The sequence below is a fragment of the Megalops cyprinoides genome, chromosome 2 (assembly GCF_013368585.1).
Source record: "Megalops cyprinoides isolate fMegCyp1 chromosome 2, fMegCyp1.pri, whole genome shotgun sequence".
In the NCBI taxonomy this organism is placed as follows: domain Eukaryota; kingdom Metazoa; phylum Chordata; class Actinopteri; order Elopiformes; family Megalopidae; genus Megalops; species Megalops cyprinoides.
The window spans coordinates 5242680-5262242 of NC_050584.1; the positions used below are offsets into that span (position 1 = coordinate 5242680).

The window sequence follows — 19563 nt, forward strand, 5'->3', positions numbered from 1 at the left end:
AGGAAACATGTCTTCCGAAAATGGTTACTGCGGTGTAGTCTATTTCTGCAGTGAATAAAAAAAAAAAAGTCATGAGATCAGAATTTTTTATATTATGTCACTTCACTAGAAAGGACAGACGATTTCCACCGAAGACGGTTTCCGCAAGAGTGCGAGAGGCAGGGCGAGCAGCTGACGTAGCTGTGTTCGAGGGAGGGACCGAAGTTTTTGAAGATATAACAGGGCAGAACGTCCAAGTTCAGCACAGTTGAGGTAGTGATAGTCACCGTCATTAGTGTCACCATGAGTGCAGACGAGAATATTTCATCCCAGTTTTCATCGCAAGCAATACCCAGTGTTCCCTCTACAACATGCGACATTCACGGAAGATCCGTCGTCCTCTTCTGCAAAGACTGCGGAGTGACACTCTGCGACACCTGTTTGACCGACGGCAGTCATCACAACCACTCATATTCAACCCTGAAAGACGCGTGCCAAGAACAAATCGTAAGTGTTATCGCACTCATTTAATTACAGGGAAATAGTATCATCCGTCCGAACAAATTTGGTTTAATCATGGTATGAGCAAACACGATTTAATTCGTAATGTAAGCAGTTTTCTGGAAGTTTAATATTTTTTGTTCATCACATTCAATAAAATATTGACAGTTGACAAGACGTCTAAAATTGTAGGCTACTGACAGGACACTGTTCAGTAACGAGAACGAAAAGGAGAATCTATGATATGCTGTATATTAGGTGTCTGTTGAGCTTTGCATTGTTTATTTAATAAAAAGGTAATCAGAGAACAACTAAATAATAATCCAAGCCTAACAATGTTTGTTTATACTGTATATTGGGTTTCATTAACGTTATCTGCCGTTATTATTTCTTACAATTAGTTTCTTTGTTATTCGTTAAGACGCCTCTAGGATACGCAAATATAAACATTATTTTGCTTGTTCCGCTGCGTAAAAGGAGAGCTCAAACACCCAATCAGTAATAAGTAAACGCCGCAAATTATACCTGACAGCGAAGGGTGTCGTAAGTCAAGTTGTGGATAAATCTTTAGTTCATTAAAGATGTGTAGGCCTCTCCTCTCAGTTTTAGATATTTCCTTAGATACTGTTTATTGTATGTCCTGTTTGTACACAGAAATTCACTGATTCTCTTTCACTGATTCTCTTTCAAAAATGTCTTAAGGGTTAAATAATATTGTGGTAATAGGGTGTTCCTCAGTATTCATTGGGTAGATTTACTGACTTTTTAATCGTTAGTGACAATATTCATGTTTGCCAAATAACATAGAAATTAATGTTCATCTCATTATCATTTTACAAGAAGAAAAAAGAAAAGTTTGGGAAGTGTCACATTTTAGCTTAAATGATATTTATTGATGATGATGATGATGATGATGATGATGGCAGCATTTGATAATGAACAGAGAGGATGATGGTGATGGTGATAACAGTGATGAAGACCATGCTGTGGTCTGTTTGATTCTAGAAGAGGGTAATGCAGCGAGTGAAAAAGATGAAATCCAGCCTTCTGAAGCAGAGTGACATCAGAGCTCAAGTGGACAAAGCCAAGAAAGATATTGAGGTAGGAAAAGAAGGCCCATTGGTGGTCTCAAACAGGTGTTCTCTCTGTATTATTCTTTACAGATGATTAACAAGCTAAGGCTGTAAATGATGTGTATCAAATAAGGAGTTTGGCTACTTGTGTTCGTTGCAGGAGATGTTCAACCAGACGAAGGAGAAGGTGGCAGACCAGTATCGGGAGCTGCGGGAGTTAATGGACCAGAATATGCAGCAGGCTTTCCTGCTGATCCAGGCCCAGCAAGAGAGCATGATCCAGGGCTTGGACCAGCTAGCTCTGGAGGGAGAGAAATGCCAGGAGAAAACCAAGCACATCACAGAGGCTGTGGAAAAGCTCAAGAGGAAGCAGGATGCAGACAGTGCTCCTAGTCTCTCGGTGAGGCTTCTCTCATCATCACACTCCACCCCTTTCATGTAGACATCATTTTGGAACTCTGTTGCTAACTTCAGAAAATAAATCTGCTAAATGACCTAATGTACATGTGATTTTGTTCTTATCTTATTAAACAGGAAATCAAAACCCTGGACACCAGGTGAGTTCAGTTCATCACTTCCTTTTCCCTGTGGTGTTTGACTGTAGTTAGATCCTAGCTTGTATGTTATACACTTACAATATTGCTACATAATTACAGAAGCTTGATCAAATATTTTCCACATAACATGTTTACAGAATATTGCATATGACAGCAAAAGGTATTGCCTGTGCACTTAAGCAATGCCTTTCAAATATTGATTCTGCAAGCGTGACAGGGTGATATCAATATAATCAACATAAAAAAGAACAGTTACATTATTGGCTCATAAACATTTTTGAAAGGATGGATATTTTGTCCAATCAATTTGTAAAATGGAATTAATAGATGATTCTGATGAATATTCGGCTGTATAAATAATGTATATGAATCTTTGGCTTCATAGAAGAAAGCAAAATCAAAGCAAATGAGTTAAATCTCCTCAGTAGTATCTACAAAACAAAATTGGTGTGGGCCTCCCACATTTCTGAATTTCCCTTTTTTCACTTTTCATAGTATTGAAGCAGTTGAAGATTTCCACAGAAATGTAGGGAAGAGACTGCGCTTTGACAATAAGAGGCTGAAAGCACTTGAAAATTCTGTCACAACAATTGTCCAACGGAACAAGGACATGCTGCCTCGACCATGGGAATGTAAGAGAGAATCGCCACGCTCTTCAGTCTTTTCTCTCGTTTTCTTTGTCACCAAACATGCTGTATGTTTGTTAGAAAATTAAATGAGAGAAGATGCTGCTGTATATACAAAGATACTTCTTAAGAGATTAAAGGATGCTAACTTCCCCTTTTCACTATATGTCAAGTTAATTTGAGTGTATATATAGGCTGTTAAATGTGTTTGTAGAATAAGCACTCCTACATGAACAGCATTCTTCAAGAGAACAAAGGTACATGAGACTCACTGTGAATTGCTACCTTAGCGTTTAACAGGAATAGAAATGATCTTTATCCCCTTCATCTGCCTTACAGTTGCAGAGAACATCACTTTTGATGGGAAAACTGCTCCTAAAAACCTTGAGACCTCTGAAGACAAAACCCAGCTGCGCTATCTGCCCTCATGCTGCCCCCCTGTGGGGAAGAAAAGCAAAGAGGAGGAGACCGTGTCTAACATCCTGGCTTCCCAGTACTTCAGCCAGGGAAGCCACTACTGGGAGGTGGAGGTAAAGGGTAGAAAGAACTGGACGGTGGGAGTGGTGGACAAAGGCTGGGTGAAGAAGGGCATGAATCAAGCTCTTGGTCAAGACAGACTGTCATGGGCTCTGCAGATGGATGCTGGGTCCTTGGTGGCCCTGCATAGTGATGACGTCACCATGGTCAGAGAGGCAGAGATTGAGGTACTGGGTGTCTTCCTTGACTTCAGCAAGGGATGGCTGCAGTTCTATAACGTTCATAGTGGAAGTGTCCTGCACACCTTTGTGGCCAAGTTTAAGAATTCCCTGTACCCTGCCTTCAGCATTGAGGCTGAAAAAGGCAGTGTTCATCAGATGAGGATTTGTGCCCTCGTGCCACAGAACCTGTCTAGAGACATAGGTAGCAGGGCTGGCCTCTTAAGTGACCGGAGGCCGTCCACAGATTCAGGCATTGGGAGATTTGTTAGTATTCCCACTGAGGTTCCTGCAGCAAATGAATCTGAGTTCTTAGATGTAGGGGATATAGCTGTTACCTTTATTGATAGGAGGCTGTCCACAGATTCAGGTATCGGGGGAACCCTTGATAATCCCAGTGAGATTTCGGCAGCAAATGTACGTGAGTCCTCGGGGGGAATAGAGTTATCCACACAAACTCATCTACCACAACCCTCCAGTCACTCTCCTGGTTACAGATTCCTGAAGACTAAATTCAAATTGAAACGTTTTCAATAGTGTTGAAAATGGCTGAAGGTTTTTCATTTGTCACAGGGAAGCTCTAAGATTCAAACAACCTTAGGCTTTTGTATTCTGTTTAGACTAGTCATTAATAGCATGATGGCATAGAATGTGCTGTGACATTAAGACAACATAAAGACAAACAATGAAGTTGTAATATGTTTGAATTTGATGAAAATACGTTTGGCATTACTGCTAAATATTAACAAGATAATGCTGTTTTAATATTTTTAATTACGCCATGCTATTTGGGGATCATGGTTGCATCTGAACTGTATGATGTAAATGTTTTGAGCTTCCAGAAGTGTGAATTTGTCATGCCTGCACTTTAATTACTTTGTTCTTCTCATATGGCATACCATATATGTATACACATGTAACAGAGTTACTTAATTGCATTGTTTCATGTTATGCTTTATGTTTAATTAAGCATTATAATTGCATTGTTTCATGTTATGCTTTACATTTAATTGTCAGATATTGTTTTAAACCATTGTGTAGATAAGAATTATGTATTTATTTATTTATTCAATTCAAGGATGTATTTAATGATTACTGATTATGGCTGTTAATGAAATGCTTAGTAAGTGTTGTCTTTCATTGTATTCTTGAGTGCAACACAAGATTTTTCAATTTAAGCTGTCTGGTAAAGGCAAATAGCCTCCTGTTTAATGAATGTTTACACATTTAGTGGTCTTTTGAACTCAGCTGGTATTCTGAGCTTTAACTTCTACATTACATAATAACTATTTGCTATGAATATGTAATATCTACAAATTTATGTTACATATTTTATTACAATTAAATTTCAAATTCAGTTAAAGTATTGTGGCTATTGTTTCTTGTCTTGGGCATTTTCATTTATACAAAGTACAATTGTACACATTGTACAAACTAAAGAAGACTATAAACATTTGGAATTTCATATTTTCAATAAAAGGAGTAATAAATACATAGTGTAAATATAATTTTGTAAAATCAAAATGATTCACATTCAATTTGACATTATTCATTTTTATTTGGGGCAATATCAAAGTTAATAGATACGAGTGTGTCATTTATACTGTCTTTATACATATATTCGGCTGCCTGCAAAACACCACATTCATTTCCTGTTTAACTTCATCTCCACTTATTTCAGTCAGTACATGTCTACTAACATCAGTTATGCCCTTGATCCCTTGATGCACGATTTTTATTTAGTTGAAGGTAAGTTATTATGAATAATTTTGAGGAAATAAATTCGCAACAATAATTGTTCATGTAGGCTAATTGTGCCGTTTAATTTCTTGTCTCTTTGACTTCTGGTATTATCTAATGGGCTTATTATTTATATGCCTTATAAGTCTTCAAAAATGTACCGGCATTCTGTCTAATTATGATAAGAAGGGGTGACCCATTGTGAACCTACGCTGAGATCATTAGTCTTCACCAGTATTAATGTTTTGCTGTTTCTTTAGGTATTTTCTCAGCAAAACTTCATGAGGGGTGTTGTGGTCAATGTTTACAATTCTTTCTACGCTTGGGTTGCATTTTTACATGGTTTACTCTAATTCTCATTGGCTGTGCATGTATATGTTTAATGTTTAGAATGTGAATATGACACATCTTGGAAATGCTGACTTTGATGAGAGTCCATAGCTTTGGCTCAGTGAGATAGTGGCTCATGATTAATTTAACTCTCCTGTGTGGTCTGTCTGTTACAGATTGAAATTAAGAAAGTGTTTCTTTTTTGACACCAGTAAGTCATGCCTTCACTACTCTCTGGAACTCTCTGGCCTAACCCGCGTGGGCACAGTGCTAAGGACATGAACAGACATGAAATGACAGCGTGTTTATGACTTTGACTGGCTCCACATTTTTCTTTTTTGAGCTTTTATGTGCTAGCCTAATGGTAATGAGGATGGGAGTAATGTTGCAAATGTCAAGCCTAAAAATGCATTTGGTAAAATTTGAGTGTATAAGTAGTTCATAAATAAACGTATAGAAAGTGGTTGTTGCTGTAATTGCTGTAAAAATGTTGCTCACCTGAAATGACTACTTACATGAAGTGTCCATATTGTAGTATACTGTATATTTGCACTCTGGTTTAAGTTTTAACCTGTAATGTTTCCAACTTTACAAACTAAGATGTACAGTATATTTTAAGGGCTGGACAGTAAATATTTCCCTCGTGGCGCTTTGTTTATACCACTAAAACTTGTTTTGACTTAAACAAGTTTTAGTGGTATTTCTGGGCCTAACTCTTAGTGCTGTAAAGGTACGGGGTGTGTGCCACCAAACTGAAAAAATAATAATGCATCTTATTTGTACATCAAAATTCTCAGTGCACTTAACATGCATCAGATAATAATCAACAATAAAACAAAAACAAAAAACAAACAAAACAAAGACGAAAAATACAGAACTGTATTGCAGTCTAAAAGCATTACATGTAAAAATGTGGAAGTGTCATAATCACAACAAATGCTGCATCTAAAGCCTATACAAGACGGGCACACTAGTATAAATTAGAGCAGGGTTGTGAGTCATTTATGCATTAAAGCCATTTTATTTACCATAAGTAAGATTTTAGACATTAAAAAACACTGACATCACTACTATCCCAAATGCCTAGAGGGAGGTCATTTCACAGTCAGGGAGTGACAGTTGCAAATACTTTTTGTCCAGATTAATGATGCCTGGAAGGAGGTACCATTAGCAGAACTGAGGGTTCGGCTGGCAATGTGGCAAACTGCAAGATCACACAGAAAAATGAGGACTAGGGCTTTATGGCTTCAAAGCAGAACTTTAAAATGTAAGAAGCAGGAAGTCAGCGCACATCTGCCAGAACAGGTGTTATAAGGCTTTTTTGTCAATAATCTGCAAGTAGCATTTTGAATGAACTAAAGTTTCTTAAGAATTTGAGACTTTGGGGGATGCAGCAAGCAGTGCATTGCAGTAATCTAATTTTGAGAGAACAGACACACATGTAAGTTTCCCAGCAGAGAAATAACTTCTTTTATGCCAATGCTACAAATACTGACTGATGTGACAAGCTTGAAATTGTGGGTGGACACAGTATGCTTACCTACTGGCATGGGGACAGGATCTAAGTGGCAGGATGTACACTTTGGGATGAACATGGAAACTTCAGAAGTACATCAGGGAAAGTCAAAACGCAGTCCACTTAGAAAACATTTATCCTCTGGTTCTGCTTTAGCTCCATCAGCTAAGAACAGTTCTAGCAAGATATGCTCTGTGTAAGCCTACCAGTGTACTTCTGTAACTTAGCAGATGGCACACCTGCCATCCCAAAGAGCAAATGGGTTAAAATGTAGATTTTTTTTCTAATAAATATATACAGGGGGTAAAAAATAATCCAACATCAAATGAAAGTTAACTTGTGTTTTGAAGGAACTAAATTGTTATGAAAACAGAGTCTGCACATGTGTTTCACATTAATGTCACTGCCAACTACCAATATGTTTCTGCTGTTGTCTCTTTCTGAGATGTCTTAAAATCAACACTTTAATAAGAGAGTTTCTAAAACAACATGGGAGCTCTGACAGATTTTGAAAGAGATCACATAGTTGGTTTCCGAAGTGCAGGTGTGTTAGTTGCTCAAAAACACAAAACAACTGTCTCAAAAATGACCACAGAACTGAATATGCACCTCTGTGACCCAGTCACAACAAAAGTTCTCTGCCATAAGCTTCTCAAAGCTGATATTTATGGTGTTCAACACCAGGTGTTGCTGCCATGAAAAAAGCTTGTAACCAAGGCCAATGCACAACAATGCATAGCATAATGTAATGAACTCCAAACCTGGACTTCTGAGCAGTGGAAAATGGTAATATGGTTTAATGAGATGTCTTTTACTCTTTGGGTGGGCTTATGCTTATGTTTAGAAAAAGCAGAAGTAAGCTTTCAATCCACTTTGCATGTTCTCAGCTGTCAAACACAGTGGTGGGTCAGTTATGTTAGGTGGTGCTATCCTGTGGAATTCATTGGGTCCAATTATTACTCTTCACAGAATTATGGCCGAGGAATACACAGCCATGTTTGGTTACCAGGTGCACCCTATTGTGCACACATTGTTTCCTCAAGATATTCCTATATTCCAAGACTGGTAAATGGACTCAAGACTAGTGTCATGAACACCAGGTTGCATGCCTTCCCCTATGACCAGATCTAAACATCATCGAACCTTCATGGGAAGTTCTGGGACATAGAATACAGAGTAGATTTCCACCTTCTTCATCTATCTCCTTCATCTTTCAAGAACTGGAAGCTTTTCTTGAAGAATTGTCTGATATCCCTCTAGAAACAGTTCAAAACTTGTATAACAACATTACATTCCAAGAAGGCTTGAAGCCAAAGGTTGGCCCACCTTCTTGTAGTTCAATATATTCATATATTGTTTGATGCTTCCATTATTTTTGACTACTCCTCATATATGACTCATCAACACAGGTAAATGCAAATATATTAGGTCTGGTAGTGTTTAAATTGAGCTCAGGCTGATTATTGATGTCAAGGTCACATTTTGTTGGCCTTCTTCAGGTCACGGTTTGAAGACGAAATGCATTTCTATCATTTCTTAACCTGGCTACATCTTCTCAATGTCTTCTCATGTTTTTGTTCAGAGGTGGGCAGGTTGGAAGACATGCACTTGGACCCATGTCAGAAAGTCTTCAAGTGTTTGTGAGACCTTTTGTCATGAGTGGTTAAGAGGATTGAAGGGGATTTTTCAGTAGCACTGGTTCCGGTGTACAGTGTTGTTTTGTATATTTCATACTGGTTCTGAAGGTTGAAGGGGATTTTTCAGGAGCAGTTTCCTTTATCCTTTTTTGTAAATAGCATCCTGACTGGAAAGTGTCCTGAAAAGCATTGAAGCATTTTAGCTACTTATAGTACTAGAAACTGAAGGTACTTCCCCAAGAGAAATTTGAAGACACATCCTTGTGTTTTGGGGCGTTGAATATGGCCTACTTAGTAACAGCAAGTTTCACATACTTTGTGGGTTCATGGTACACAACATGCCCCAAGTATACTGTCTGTGGTATTGACAGCTGATTTTCAGACATAGCTGGCTTGAGAGTAGGACTGATTTAATGAGGTTTGTTGTGCCAAGTCATATTTTCATTTCCTGGTTTACAGACAGATCTATTGGAAAAAAAGTTGAGGGGAAGCTCATTCTCAGTGATTACTAACAGCATTGCGTGCTTCTGACTAGGTGTGGCTGTGAAGGTAAAAATCTTTGAAGGTGAAGGCCCATTACACATTCAAGAAAGATAAAATGCAGATAAAAACAATGAGTTCACTAGGATCCTGAAAGAATGTCTGCTGAATAGCCTGTTTTGTTCAAAGCACTGCTTCATTTTTCTGTCTTTCAATGAAATATGATGTTAGGCTCTCACCATACTTTTTTGTATGGTGGGTGTAGTTTTTTTTTATCTCCTTACTGTGGTATAAATCCTACCTTGATAACTGCACCAATTTCCATATGAAGCCCTAGTGTAAATTATGGTATGTTTAACTGTCTCTTCTTCAGCCCCTGATATCATCCCACGCCACGACGTCGCATCACAACCATGACTCTATCGGTCGCCCAGCCTAGCTATGCTGGGGCCACGGCTGGAGACAAAGAACTGAAATGGAAATGCGTAGCTGACCAGTCAGATGGAGCCAGATATTTGCCAGGGCAGTGCGCACCCCCTCCATGAGTTAGTGAGTTGCGACCATGATTCCAAAAGATGTTGCGTCTGAAAGTGGTCATCTCCTGCAGCACAGTGTCCCATCACTGGCCTGAGGTATTGGTATTCTTCCTGACCATGAGGCAAGTCTGCTCTTTTACTGACTTGCCAACACCACTTCCAACAGAATTCAAATAATAATCAATCCGAGCCTAAACTGCTCTGGATTGTCAATCAATCTGGTCAGTTCCTGTGAGCGTAAAGAGCTCATGTTGGCCTTCTATTCTATTCCAGTGCACAAATGACGTAGATTTTTATTACTATATAATTAAATTAACAGTCACATTTTAGGAGAATATTTGGCAAAACAGTTTATCACATTGACCAAATAGAAGCATTCAGAGCCTGTAAGAATAGATAAAAGGATTTTAGTAATTTAGTGTAAGTAGGTAACTAAGTAAGTTAGTTAGGAAGTTAGTGTAGCTTGTGTTTTAAATGGAATCAAACCAGGATAACTTTGTTTTTGTTTCTGGTGGTTCTTGGCACAGAATATACATACCAGACATATGAAGCAGTAGCCTGATATGTTAATCAGTAGAAAGATATTTCAGAAATGAAGGTGGATCTGCATTTGAGGCACTTCTGGTATTTATGCAACCACAAGGTTATATCATCTTTGTTGGCAGGAGTCATTTCTGCATGTAAAGAGGAGTGCACATAGATTCACACACTATTTATTTCTTGTTAGATTTTTGCTTAAAATGGCTCACTTATTGTGTGTTTCCCATTCACTTCATTACTTTGTATCTTCCAAGTACTGTACCTGCAGAACAAGACTCTCTGTGCCTTGTGACTCATGATCGGATCTATGTTTATTTCACCACAGAATTATGTAGTTTTGCCCTTGTTCCAGGGAATTGTAATGGGACTGACCTTGACAGGACCCTCTCAGGTTCTCTTTTTGTGTGTTCTTTCTCATTTATGCAGTTCTCTCAATTTAGGTTGCATCTCATCCTAACAACATCGGCGGTTGTATGGGAGTGCTGAAGCAGGACAAAAGCAATCCTGCACACTCGCGCGCAGCCAGAGGCTATTTTCCTTGCTGTATGTCCTGCAATGGCCCACAGTGAAGTGGGAAGTCTGCTAACTGAGCCAGTCAGGAGTTGTTGTTGAACATTGGCTGATGTCATGTGGAGACTGAAGCATATTTTTCCTTGTACCCCTTGAACACGGGTCATCCTTTTGTGGGTGGTGGGTGGGTGGCAGTGATGTTCCTTGTCATCTAGTCATCTCATCAATATTACAACAGGAGCTTTTTTTTATCTACCCCTCTGGCTCATTTCATGTAGAGAGGATTTATATGTGCTTTTCAGTGGCCCCATCTGACAGGGGACAGAAGTGGCTGCTGTCTGCCTGAGCTATTGCTGGTCAGATCAACTAGTTTGAAGGACACCATTTCCTGACATGCATGATTTATGGCACACTGCCATGTAGAGCCATCGTGATTGTCATTAACTGATGTGCAGAATAAGAAAAGCAGTTTAACTTAATGAATTTCCTGGTCAAAGTAAAGTGGAAGGAGAACATGTTGCCAAAAGTGCCATCCAATTATCTGATGTTTTCAGCAAAAAAGGCCCCCCATCCCCTCCACCCCCTCACTGATCCCCGTCTTTCTGTCTCTCTGTCTGTCTACAGGTCCTGTCTACACTAACCCCTATGCCTCAGACATGTCCTCGCCTGTGGCCATGGTTAGTAACTAGAAATGTGTACTGGTGTGGGGGGTTCTTTTTGCAGCTGACATCCAGCTGTCCAACGTATTATGTAATTTTTTGGGGAAAAAAAAACTAACACTGAGCAGCCATGTGTGAAAATATTTATGGAGAATATAGAGACAACATGGAGATTCATTCAAACTGTAATGAAAATACAGTATGGAAATGCATTTCAATTCCCAGCAAATTTAAATTTGACCAAAGTGTGGCCCGTCTGCAGGGTTGATGATTGGACACCAGGCGGACAGTGTAACAGATGATCTCTGTTGACCCTGCTGTCTTGTCCACAGCAAGTCTTCACCATCTTGATGGTCCAGCTGATGGTGACCTTTGGACTCATGGCTCTCTTCACGTTCTGATGAGGAGCAGACTGGTCACCCTTTTGCACAGCAACCAGAGTGTGAAGTGTCCAATGACATAGATCCTCTTGGATTGATTTCTTTCTGTGTCACTGGATGTAGGCCATCCTCCTGAACTTCTAAAGTCCCCATTTAGATTGCTGTAAAACACTGCCTGACTTACCTATATCTTCACAGCATTCAGCATTGAGAAAGCCCAGTGGAATATTTTCAAAGCATTGAGGTTACCCAGAGGGAGGAACACGAGGATGGCCATCTTTTAAAACACAGACTTCCATCCAGTTCCATCTTTATCAGTTTATTTTAATTGCCCTCATACTTAAAGAATGTGAGGTAGAGAGACTAGGTGAAAGATAAAAAGAGACTTGATTTGCATCAGGAAGATTTTAGTTTTAGTTTTTATTATGAGAAGTTGTGCTGATTCTGGCTTCACATGTGACAGTCAAGATAAGCATGGTTTGAAGTTTTGAAATGCTGTGTGGTGGGAGTTTTTTTTTGCTTGTGCTTCAGTGTATAAATTACTGTAAGGCCTAGCAGTGGTCAGGGGACTGATGGGAAATCTTACCTCTCTTCCCTTTTCTCTCCCACAGTGATGAGGTCAGACAGTTTGTACAGTACCGTTGCATCCTTTACCTGGACTCTTAGTAAGTAACCACAAAACACTTTCCCCACCTGTTTTTGTGACAACAAAAATAACAGCCTCTCTCTTCTACATGCAATATTTGTGACCAGTGAACACACACATTTGCATCTGTTCACACATGCAGTATACAGTGCCATGTTTTCTGGCAGTAATTTACATTATCAGCCAGGTCTATGATTTTTATTTTCCCCCTATAACATTTCTGCATAGTTCCAGCCAGGTCTTTATATTAAAAAATGAGTGTGTCTGCCTTTGCCACAGTGAAGGTTTGCTTTGTCCATTTTCAGTGGGAGGGCAGCTCAAAAGTTTTTGACTGAATCCAGATAGCTGCTTTAGACCATAGTAGAACATTGAGTGCATAGTGAACTGATTGAGAATATGTGAATACTGGTGCATTGTAGTGCTTCAAGAATGATGGTTTTGTGTTCCTCAGCATTGCTCTCATGGGGACCTACCTGGTGCTGGTGTGCAGTACTAGTACCAGGTAAGAGCAAGCCCCTAATCTTTCATTGCACCTTCCACCCTGATTGAAAGTAATACATTTTCATAGTGCAACCATTGTTTCAAGACACACCATCTTAAGAGAACAGATTCATAGCTGGTATGCGGTCATATGGGTGCTTGGATACAAGTCTGGACACTATGAAGTTACATTTTGCTGTAAAATGTTCCATTAAAATGAATTAATACCCCAGAGCTTTTGTGACAAACTTGAAGATTGGATCTCAAAGTTTTAAAATCAACTATTTATTATTTGTGTAAAACTTTACCAATGAATTTGAGATTACACCATTACTGCTAAATATAATTCAATGGTATTGAATCAGCTGAGGAAAAACTTGGAGTGACTTCTGTAAGTTTTTGCTAAATTAAAAAAATTGTAGATAGTGATTAAATAAAAGCTATTTTCATTTTGCGTGGCACACCTCATTTTTGATGTTTTGCTGTTGTTTCCAAGTGAACACACGGGAAGGAGGAGGGTCACAGTATCTCATGGTGATGATAAGATCACAAGAAAAACAGGAATTATCAACAACAGTTGTTAAGGATGGCTTGCCATCTTTGCTCTGTTAATCAAGCCATTGTGTTTTCTAAATCTTTAGCATGTTTGATGTGCTATTTAGAGAGCACACACACCAATCACAACAAAGCCAAATTCCCCTACTCAGGAATGTCAAGGCAGTGTGATATTGAGTAATTCAGCAGCTTTGAAGCCCTTCCCTGCCTGGATTGACTGTGTTATGTCCTGAATGTGATCACAGACATTCACTTTGGTGTGCTAAGAGATACCATGCTAGACCTCTGCTTTCTTTTTAGGCATTGGTACCCAAAAAATCTCACTCTGCTGGGCATCTTTGTGAGTGTTCCTCTGGTGTTAATGTGGGCTTCAAAATGATAGGGGAAAACTCAAACCTTTTCAATAAAGTTGAACCTTTTCAATAAAACATGCACATTTCTGTTTAGTTGTGATGGGAGGAAAAGGCTATATAAAGTGGTGTGAAAAAGAATTTGCCCCCTCCTTGATATTGTCTGTTATTGCCTATTTGGAGCGCTGAATGGTTTCAGATTTTCAAACAAAATGTAATATTGCACAGAGGGAACCTGAGTAAACAAAAATGCAGTATTTTAATGTTTATTTTGTTCCTTCAGTGAAAATAGTTAACATACACCCATATCACCCCTGTGAAAAAGTAAATGCCCTCTTGAACCTAATATCTGGTTGGACCACCCTTAGCAGCAATAACTGTGGCTAAACGCTTCATCTAATTTGATATGAGCCTTGCACATCTTTGTGGAGGAATCTTGCCCCACTCTTCTTTGCAGAACTCCTTTAACTCTGACAAATTGGTAGGTCTTCGAGCATGAACTTCTCTTTTCAGGTCCTGCCATATCATCTCTACTGGATTCAAATCAGGACTTTGACTAAGCCACTCCAAAACTTAAATTTAGCTTCTTTTTAGCCATTCAGATGCGGACCTGCTTCTGTGTTTTGGATCATTGTACTGCTGCATCACCCAATTACATTTTAGCTTCAGTTCACACACAGATGGTTGGACAATTTCCTTAAGGATTGTCTGGTACATCTGATTGTCTGGTAGCAGAATTCATGCTTCCTTCAATGATAGAAAGTCGTCCAGGTTCCGAGGCAACAAAACATCCCCATACCTTTACACTGCCACCACCATATTTCACTGTAAGTATGATATTCTTACAGTGGAATGCTGTATTCACTTTATGCCAGGCATAGGGAGACTTGTACCCTCCAGTTTTGACTCATCATAGAATATTATCCCAAAATTCTTGGGAATCATTCAGGTGCTTTTTAGCAAATGTGAGATGAGCTTTGATGCTTTTCCTGGTGAGCAGTGATTTCCGCCTTGCTCCTTTTCCACAAAGCTCATTTTTACTGTTTCTTAATGTTGAGTCATGAACACTGAGCTTAGCTGATGGTAGAAAGGCCTGCAATTTTTTGGAAGTTTCCCTGGGATCTTTTGAGACTTCCTGGATGAGGTGCTGCTGTACCCTTAGAGAAACTTTGGCAGGTTGGCCGCTCCTGGGAATGTTCACCATTACTCCAAGTCTTCTCCATTTGGAGATAAAGGCTCGCACTGTGTTTCTGTGGAGTCCACGAGCCTTAGAAATGGCTTTATAACCATTTCCAGACATCTCAACAGCTTTTTTTTTTTTTTTTTCCTCAACTGTTCTGGTATTTCCTTTGACCCTGGCATTGTGTGCCTGTAGAAGCTTTGTGGTGACTACTCTCTGATGGTTAGGTTCAATATATATGCCATTTAAACTCAACAGGGCTGGTTGCAATCAAGCCTGGCTGTGTTCACTCACCTGAATCTAATTATCAACTTAAATTTTGTTTCTTTTGTTTCTTTGTTTCAAAACAAAGGGGGAAATTACTTTTCAAAGGGGCAATATGAGTAACTGGTGACTTTTTTATTAGATGAATGATATAATGATTTAAAAACTGTTTTGTGTTTTACCATATTTCCTTTGTTTAATATTAAATTTTCTTTGATGATATGAAAACATTCAGTGAAAGAAACATGCAGTAATAGAGGGAATCAGGAAGGAGGCAAAAACAGGGTTTGTCTGACCCCCCTAATTAAGACTTGGACCCAAAGGAGGTAGAAACAACAGTTCAGGGGGGTCGAAACATTTATATATCCTTCTTAGCTGTAATTGTAAATATTACAAAGTATGGTCCACTTTAGGGGTGTCTGAAATCGTATTACAAGATTCTTCCAGGCATGAATTTGGGAAATACATTGTAATATTTACAAAATTTACAATAGACACATAGAACATAGATAAGCATGGAATGAATTAATAGACAAGTTGATTTTCAATATATAATAATTTATTAATAATGATGATGGGCGATTACACAATGGATGGTGTCATCAGAAATTGACTTAACTTAAAATGTTGACAACTGGCTGACAACTGGCCAGATAGTGTTGCCTGTCGTCAGTTCTCAGGTACACAGGGATAGAGTGGGCTGCTCGCAGTGAACAGTATTGTGTTGTGTAACCGCATGGAATGCTAACAAGTAGCGGTCACTAATATGTAATGGATTGTCTGAATGCAGGGGTGAAACAAATGTGTCTGTTGATGGTGTATTGTCTGTTTTTTGACTTTTGTCAACTTATGCTGGTCAGGTAATACAGGAGTGCATTGCAGTGACCAATTATATGCATCTTTATTGTGTACGCACTATTTTATGCCAAAGTGTTCGTGAGAGACAATGAGTGGCTGGTCACGTAGCACACCTTGGCACCTGGGAGCACATCCCCATTCGTTGGAACTGCAGCGTCACGAGGGAGGCAGATTGATGTTGACATTCCGTTCTGCTCTGCTTCTGTTTGTCTCCACAACTGCCACAACACCAAGGTGGCGATACTGTGTGTAGGCATCACAGCAATGGTGTGCCTGGCTGTCACGCTATTCTGGAAGCAGAAGAGCGTGACAGCCAGGCACACCTCGTTTGTTAACTCCACTTGAACGACATGACACACTTTCTGGCAGACCGGTCGGCGCCCTTCTTAACTCATCTTATTTGTCATTAGTCCTGTGATGATCTGGATGATCTCACTGCAGTTTTTCTTATGCCTTATGCTGATGGTTGAATCTGATCAGCTGACTGACACCAACGGTACAGTTTCAATATCACACCGTATGACATATAACCTCATCTCACATAACCAACCAACTCACTGACTGACAGACTCTCAGGCAAGCTCCTCTTGTTCTGATTCACTGTTGATTATTTGACAGTTCCCTTGCTAGGAATTGAGCTCCGTTCTCACCCAGATTATTTATGGATTGTTGACTGAGTCTCAACCGAGGCTTGACCTCATCTTCTGTCATGATGCTGTTGCCCCGAGTGCTAACCCTGTTGTAGTGTAACTGATGTCCTGACTGCACATTGATTTCCTTATTTGTTCAGATTGAATTTCTTGATTGACTCTGCAACCACCTTGCTGCAGCTTTGCCTCCCTTTCAGGCATATTGGTGATTGATTGACTGATTCAGTGACTCCTTAGTTGTGGTTGAAACTGCTTGTTTGAGAGTGTTGATTATTGGCTGACTCAGTGATTCTATCTGTAGTTTGACCTCACCTTGTGCCACAGCCTGATGTTCTCTCTAATGATGTCTCTGCAGTTCCTGGCCTTTGATGTGCAGCTGTTCATGGGAAACCGGCAGTATTCCCTCAGCCCCGAGGAGCATGTGCTCGGGGCCCTCCTGCCTCTACATGGACTTTTGTCTGTATCTTCTTGTTCCTCCTTCAGCTGCTTGGCAGTCACAAGTGAACGTACACACACACACAATAATTTACATTGACATTTATTCATTTGGCAGGCGCTTTTATCCAAAGCAACTTACAAGCGCGGTAGAGTATGATGGGTCTCCATTGGTCAGGTTGACGCAAGCAAAAAAACTATAAGGCGTCAACAATAACAGAAGTGCTGCATGTGTGACTTACAGTCATTACAGATATTGCCTGTAGATATTACCTGTCTACCAGCTCACACGCACACACATGCACACATATGTGTGCACACACACAACCTTCCCAGTGTCTCTTAAGCATAGGGGTGCTGTTCTAGGACACTTACACTGTTTAGTTTTCGGGAAAGGTAGTGTAGAAAATGTCATTATGTTTTTTGTCTCCAGTGCTGGCCCCGTGGTAGTGATGGGGAGTTATAGCAGGTTTATTGATATGGCTGCTGGGATTTTTATTGGAATTGTCTGTCTGTCTTAAATCCCCCTTTGTTCTCAGGGTACATTTTGCTGTTCTCGCCCTTATCTTCTTCACTATGTAAGCTTGAGGCCCTGAGCCATCATCCCTGTGAAGAAGAGTACCTGATAAACATTGACAGTCCTGCAGTGCAACAGTGCCCCCTGGGAGCTGTCACTGTGCACTGCATGCTGATGCGGTTCCACCTGGCCTTTTATCCAGCTCCTATACTTCAAATTTGTTCCGGGAGACATTTAATCCTGGAAGTCTGAGAAGCATTTGTAACCACAGCTGTGTGGTGACCTTTGACCAGCTAATCTAATGAAAGGAAATTTGCTGAATGGCATGGGCATTCTTACAGTATTACTTAAGGAACTGTAAAAATAAAGGTCTGACAAAAAATCAAGGAAGAAGTGCTGAAATATCAAAGTAATAACATGCCCTTGTTTGGGAGTGTCTGCACAGACCTCTTGAGGCCCCCTTTCTCAGTGGCACAGCTTTACCCAAGTGGGAAATACATACAAGAATAAGAATAACAATAACAATAAGAAATACTTTATTAACCACAAAGGAAATTTGAGTGTCACAACTGCACCGTCCAGCACACATCAAAAACAACAAAAGAATAAATAGAGAGGTATAAAATACAATTTATTTTATTCAACAAATAGAAAGATGTTTGTGCAATTATGCGTTGTGCAGTACTTCTGTAGTTGTCATATAATAAATAAATGAGAATAGTGAGATGGAGAAGTTATCATCCTTGTGCTATGATTATATACAGAGTATAAACAAGAATAAACAAGAGCAAGGTTATTGCTATTACACAGTATGAAGTGCAGTATAAAAAGTTATTGTTGTACAATGTGCCTAACAATGATAACTGTATAGTGCAAATCCCGACCAGATGGCAAGAGAACAGTTATTGTCCCATGTGCAAAGATTGTGTGTGTGTGTGTGTGTGTGTGTGTGTGTGTGGGGGGGGGGGGGGTTGGGACAGCACAGGGCATCAGGTGCCCGTTAATCCCATGTTGCAGCAGAGAGGGGAAGAGTTGTATAGTTTGATGGCTGCCGGCAGAAACGACCTTCTGTGCCTCTCAGTGGAACATTTGGGGGAGATCAGCCTGCCACTGAAGGTGCTCTTCATCTTCACAAGCCCGTCATGGAGAGGATGGGAGGTGTTGTTTAGGATGCTCACCAGCTTGTTAAGCAACCTCCTCTCCGTCAGCGCCCCTAGTAAGCCCAGCTCAATTCCGCCACATATGACAGAGCTGGCTTTCCTGACGAGCTTGTTCAGTCTGTTTGCGTCCCCAGCTTTCAGACCACACCCCCAGCACACCACCGCGTAGAAGATGGCACTGGAAACCACAGACTGGTAGAACATCTGCAGCATCTTGTTGCAGACATTGAAGGATCGTAGTCTCCGCACGAAGTAAACCCGACTCTGGCCCTTCTTGTAAAGGGCCTCTGTGTTCTCAGTCCACTCCAGCCTGTCATCTAGGTGCACTCCAAGGTATTTGTAGGCGTGGACTACTTCAACTTCTACTCCATGGATGGTGACAGGGGTCCGAGCAGGTTTATACGCGGAAGTCCACAATCACCAAACAGATTAGTGTCATTCCTGTTGTGCAGTGTGTTAAACAACCAGGAAAAACATGCTACTGTGCTAATGGAAAGCCAGGTATGTTTTGGGAATTTATCAGACAGGTGTACTATTTAACAATGGGGCTGTACTTTCAAGGCTGGTGGTGCTAATTTAGGTCTTCAGTCCTAAAGGGAGAGTTGGAGCTACTGATAGGAAACTCAGATTACTAACCCATTTTAGGCAGTTACTGTCACTGTTGAGTACTTGCTAGCTCACTATCCAAAAAGTGTTTTTGTAATTTTTT

General features: G+C 40.0%; 1 protein-coding gene across 1 annotated transcript; it reads left to right on the forward strand.

Moving 5' to 3' along the window:
* Window positions 1–261: 261 nt before the first annotated feature.
* Window positions 262–11780, forward strand: LOC118795065 (E3 ubiquitin-protein ligase TRIM39-like). The gene is made up of 8 exons (XM_036553424.1): window positions 262–486; window positions 1486–1581; window positions 1714–1953; window positions 2088–2110; window positions 2606–2742; window positions 3076–3852; window positions 11345–11397; window positions 11712–11780. Exons 1-8 carry the CDS (start codon window positions 283–285, stop codon window positions 11778–11780), a joined length of 1599 nt encoding a protein of 532 aa, XP_036409317.1. The 5' UTR covers window positions 262–282.
* The last annotated feature ends 7783 nt before the right edge of the window (window positions 11781–19563 follow it).

Bases quoted from the DNA above. Each gene is read 5' to 3' on its own strand.
- LOC118795065 (XM_036553424.1), top strand. From the start codon at position 283: ATGAGTGCAGACGAGAATATTTCATCCCAGTTTTCATCGCAAGCAATA. The intron at 1,954-2,087 runs GTGAGGCTTCTC...CTTATTAAACAG, and splicing joins ACAGTGCTCCTAGTCTCTCG to GAAATCAAAACCCTGGACAC. The intron at 3,853-11,344 runs GTGAGTCCTCGG...GTCTGTCTACAG, and splicing joins GATTTCGGCAGCAAATGTAC to GTCCTGTCTACACTAACCCC.